Here is a 5,202-nt window from a genome sequence, read left to right as displayed (position 1 = left end):
CCCGGGGGTCCATCACCTCCCTGGGGTTCTTCTGCTCCTCTTCCTGCAGCCGCTTAATGTGAGTGAAGGCCTCCTCCACTGCCACCACAAGCCTGGGGGAGACAAGGGGTGTGGACCAGGCTCCCACCTCTCATCTTCCCCCCAGCTTCAGCCCTCCAGCAGCCTGAGAGAGGTCAGGCCTTTGTGCTCTGCCTGAAGCTATAGGCTCTCATCTGGACTCAAGAACCAGGCTTTGGAGGCTGTGTTTGTGCATATGAGAATGCATGTGTATGGGTGGGAGGAAGAGGGTCTTCACCCCTCTAGAAGTAGGAAACAGCTGTAGAGCTCAGTGAGCCCAGCCCACAACCCATAGAGGACAATTCAGTGTCAAAGAGAGAGACAACTATAGATTGAACCCTAGGAAAAGCCTTCTTAATTAAGAGCCCCCCTGAACTGCACTTCAGTGGGTGAAACATTATTAGATACAACTACATCAAAATCACACGTGTCTATTCAACCGTGATAGCATGAGCAACATTAACTAACACCTGGGGTGGGCAAAGGTAAGGCAAAACACTGTGCTACAAATCAGGAGGGAAAAGGTAAGAACATAATAGAAAATGGGCCAGGAAGTGAACTAATAATTCATAAGAGACCTGAAAGGCTGAGAAAAGATGACGCTGTTACTAGACAGTACCAAGAAAATTAAACGTTAACAGGATACTACTTATTCATTAAAATGGAAAAAAATTAGGCAAATGACTATCATCCAAATACTGGTCAGGATGTTGAAAGTATTCTCTGAGTACTAGACAGCAATAAGATGCAACAAACCAGATATACAGACAGAGTGAATCTCAAAAATATGTTAGTAAGAAGGAAGCAGGAAAAAGAAGCCCGTTTACATTAAAAGTATAGAGACGTGCAAACGAACACCAGTATTGGGGAAACCCAGGAACCTGGGGACTTCAAGTAGCTTAGGATAGCATTCTGGGCCAAGTACACATGTGGATCTGTGTGATTCTGCTGTATCTCTGTTTATTCTTTTGTCTCCCTGAGGGTCTCAATAAAGTTCCTTTAGAAAAGATCCCTTTGTCTGAGGTGAACAAGGGGAAAAGTTTTCTCTTGTTTACAACCAAGGTAATGGGGAAGGAAAGGGTCCCCTATGGTAGCAGCAGCCCAGGAGATCCAGAGATCATGGTCAAGGCAGAAGGCAGAGGAGGTAGGAACTTTTCCAGCTTCCTTCCCACAGCAACTGGAGACTTGCTGCAATGTCACAGAAATGGGACTGCTGATCTTCCATCTACTGCAGCCTCGTGTAAAAACAGGATCAGATGCTGGAGAAAAGGGAACCCTCTTGCACTATTGGTGGGAATGTAAAGTGATACAGCCACTACAGAGAACTGTATGGAGACTCCTTAAAAAATTAGGAATAAAACTTCCATATGATCCAGCAATCCCACTATTGAGTGAATACCCTGAGAAAACCATAATTCAAAAAGACACATGTACCCCAATGTTCATAGTAGATACTAGTACATACAATAACTAGGACATGGAAGCCACCTATTTGTCCATCAACAGAGATAAAGATGTGGTATGTATGTGTGTGTGTGTGTGTATATATATATAATGGAATATTACTAGGCCATAAAAAAGAATGAATCTGAGTCAGTTCTAGTGAGGTGGCTAAACCTAGATCCTGTTATACAGAGTGAAGTAAGTCAGAAAGAGAAAAACAAATAAAGTATATTAATGTATATATATGGAATCTAGAAAATGGTATTGATGAATCTATTTGCAGGGAAGGAATGAAGATACAGATATAGAAAATGAACTTATGGACACACTGGAGAAAGGAAAGAGTGGGATGAACAGAAAAAGTAGCACTGACATATACACACTGCCATGCATAAAACAGATAGCTGGTGAGAAAGTGCTGAATAACCCAGGAAATCCAGCCTGGTGCTCCCTGGTGACTTAGAGGGTAGGCTAGGGGGAGAGGAGGGAGGCGATATATGCATGATTATGGCCGATCTCTGCCACTTTCTGCACCTTCTGGCAGAAATCAGAAATCACTCTATGGCCGAAAGTGAAGAGGAACTAAAGAGCCTCTTGATGAAGGTGAAAGAGGAGAGGGAAAAAGCTGGCTTAAAACTCAACATTAAAAAAACTAAGATCACGGCATCTGGTCCCATCACTTTATGGCAAATAGATGGAGAAACAATGAAAACAGTGACAGATTTTATTTTCTTGGGCTCCAAAATCACTGCAGATGGTAACTGCAGCCATGAAATTAAAGGACACTTGCTCCTTGGAAGAAAAGCTACAACCAACTTCAGTTCAGTTCAGTCACTCAGTCGCGTCCAACTCTTTGCAACCCCATGAACCGCAGCACGCCAGGCCTCCCTGTCCATCACCAACTCCCAGAGTCCACCCAAACCCATGTCCACATGACCAACCTAGACAGCATATTAAAAAGCAGAGACATTAGCTTCGCCAACTAAGGTCCGTATAAGTCAAAGCTATGGTTTTTCCAGTAGTCATGTATGGATGTGAGAGTTGATCTATAAAGCTGAGCACTGAAGAATTGATGCTTCTAAACTGTGGTGTCAGAGAAGACTCTTGAAAGTCCCTCAAGGAGATCACACCAGTCAATCATAAAGGAAATCAGTCCTGAATATTCACTGGAAGGACTGATGCTGAAGCTGAAACTCCAGTACACCTGAAACTCCAATACTTTGGCTACCTGACTCATTGGAAAAGACCCTGATGCTGGGAAAGATTGAAGGCAGGAGGAGAAGGGGATGACAGAGGATGAGATGGTTGGATGGCATCACCGACTCAATGGAAGAAGGTACAGGGTCAGGGCTACCTTCCTCCTTCGAAGCCTGGAGATCATGTGTGAGGAAGGGTAGAGTCCCAAGACCCTCTGTTCCTCCCCTGTAGAAATACCAACAGATGAAGGGCCCTGGCAAGCAGTCGACACCAAGAAAGAATCTTCAGGCATGAACAGCATTCACATAACAATGTGAACAGGAAAAAAGGAAGCATGAGGACAGTGTTTAAGAATTTACCAAGATACGGGCACTAGAACCTCATTTTTTGCAGATAAAAATGTACCATCTGCTGAGCAAGCCTCCAAGGCTTGCTGGTCCAGCCTCGGTCCCTGCCACTGCCAGGGAGGCTCACGGCCTTTAACGGTCCCTGCCCCACTGTGCAGGCAGAAGGCCCCACCCACCTCCACCAGATCCCCGTCCCCTGGTCGTCCAATAATCTTGGTATGTTTTGCAGAGGTAATGAAAGTGCCAAGTTGGCTGACTTTAAAATAAGGAGATTACTCTCCAGCTGGTGGCAGAAGTCAGAGACCTGGTCTTGCTGGCCTCAAGGAAAACTGCCTATGGGTCCAGGTGACCAGGAATTGATTCTGCCAGCAACCAGTGAGCTTGGAAGGGGACTCGGGCTAAAACTAGATTTGCTCTCGATTTCAGCCCGTGAACCCTGAGTGGAGGAGGGTTCAGCTCACCTGCACCTGACTCTCAGGACTGCAAGACAATAAGTGTGAGTTGCTTCACAGCGCCCAGTTCATGGTGACTTGTTAAGGCAGCAACAGAAAACGAACGCACACATCACATCCACATCATCATCGGTTACAGAAGCTAGGTGGTCCTCCTCTCCCCAGCCTCCCCAGCAGCCCCCCAGCCCCACTCCTCCCCAAGACCCACCTGGCCCTCCGCTTGCGCACCCTCCGCTCATGCTCGGCCTCCTCGTAGTAGTACTCATTGTGGCTGTTGTCCCGCCTGCGGGCCGCCGCTGCGATCACAGCTCGGGACTGACCCGTGGAGTTGTTGGTACTGTTTTCTGCGCAGAAGCAGAAGAGAGAGAGGCTGGTCCCTTCAGAGCGCCGCCTTGATTCCCACTCCAGGAAGGCTGGGGCCAGCCCCCCGACATGTCCAGAGGAAGCCGTGTCCACCCCCAGAAACACCCCCCTTTCCCATCCCTCCTGGCCACAACGTCTGGGCGAGGCCCACAGGAAGGCCGCCAGGAGGGCACCAGAGAGCAGGAGTCCCGCACGGGCTCCTCCCCAGGGCGGGAGGTTCGGGCCTCCGAGAGCGAGGGCTGAGGAGCAGACACAGCGGAACCAGAGCAAGGGACACACCGTAGCATAAAGGGAAAGACAGCAGACTCAGCAGCTAAAACCAGCCACCTGGTGTGGAGGGAGAGGACAGAACAGGAGGGGCTGGGACACAGTCCGAGGAAGGAGAAAGCACGGGAAGATGGGAGAAAGAGGAACGGGAGGCAGGAACTTGGGAGTCCTGCTTGGGAGGAGACCAGGAGGCCAAGGAGCAGGGCCGCTCACCCTCTCCGAGGGAATACACCTTGAAGCCAGACACTTTCTTGGCCAGGACGGACTTGGGCAGGTTGAGGAGGGCAGGGTTGTAGACAGGGAAGTCATGGTAATACTTCTCCAGGATCCACACTGCCACACGCTGGATGCTGTGGGGGAGACAGCAGGAGGGAGAGGCAGAGAAGACAGACAAGGGGTGCAGGGGAGGGACACAGCAGGGCAGGTCAGCAGGGCAGGAGAGGACAGAGGGCCGGGACAAGCTGCTTCCAAGAAGCCTGGCTCAGGGCCTGCGGTCTACTCACCAGGCCCCTAAGCCTTCCCCAGGGCTGGGCCTGCTACTCCTTCCCTGCTGTGCTGAAGCCCAGGGGAGAAAGGGCAGGGGGCCAGGATCCCCAGCCAGGGGTCACCTCCTCCCCTCCAGCATTCCCCTCAAGATTCCCTGCAGGATTGATGACAATCTGGGTGGCCAGGGGGGCCTCCTGCCCACAAGTCTGGGGGGCCGAAGAACCTTCCTCGTCATCTTTTCCCTGGGGGGGCCCTTCCTCTGGCCAGCTCATCTCAGTGACTGCTCACTGAGTGCCCTCAAAAGACTGTGCCTCCAAGAGCTAGAAACGTGGTGATTCCAGAGAATCACACCTATCTCGTCTTTGGTCCATCCCTCTATAAGATCCCCAATCTCTGTTCATCTATTCACTCCCAGCTCCTAACTCCCACCCTATCTGCTCCAGGACCCTCAGCATGCTCCCACCATCAAGCAGCAAACACTGCTGAAAACCTAGAATGTGCAGAGCACACAACTGCCCACCCAGCCCTCCGAGCGCGCCACCTCCGGCCCGCCATCACACCCCGCCGCCCTGCGCCCTGCAGCCCCCTCC

The 5,202-nt window shown here is 50.4% G+C and overlaps 1 protein-coding gene across 1 annotated transcript in view; it reads right to left on the bottom strand.

Moving 5' to 3' along the window:
- VANGL2 (VANGL planar cell polarity protein 2) overlaps positions 1–5,202 on the bottom strand; it is a 24,620-nt gene that overhangs the window by 1,530 nt on the left and 17,888 nt on the right. The window contains exons 6-8 of the mRNA XM_010846889.1: positions 4,340–4,476; positions 3,705–3,840; positions 11–92 (exon numbers count right to left, since the gene is read on the bottom strand). Coding sequence (XP_010845191.1) covers positions 11–92; positions 3,705–3,840; positions 4,340–4,476 — 355 coding nt within the window. The remainder of the gene's footprint in view (positions 1–10; positions 93–3,704; positions 3,841–4,339; positions 4,477–5,202) is intronic.

This window comes from Bison bison, unplaced genomic scaffold (assembly GCF_000754665.1).
Source record: "Bison bison bison isolate TAMUID 2011002044 unplaced genomic scaffold, Bison_UMD1.0 scf7180017864240, whole genome shotgun sequence".
Taxonomy (NCBI): domain Eukaryota; kingdom Metazoa; phylum Chordata; class Mammalia; order Artiodactyla; family Bovidae; genus Bison; species Bison bison.
The sequence above is the reverse complement of the archived record's forward strand: the minus strand, read 5'-3'. Positions and strand labels throughout refer to the sequence as shown.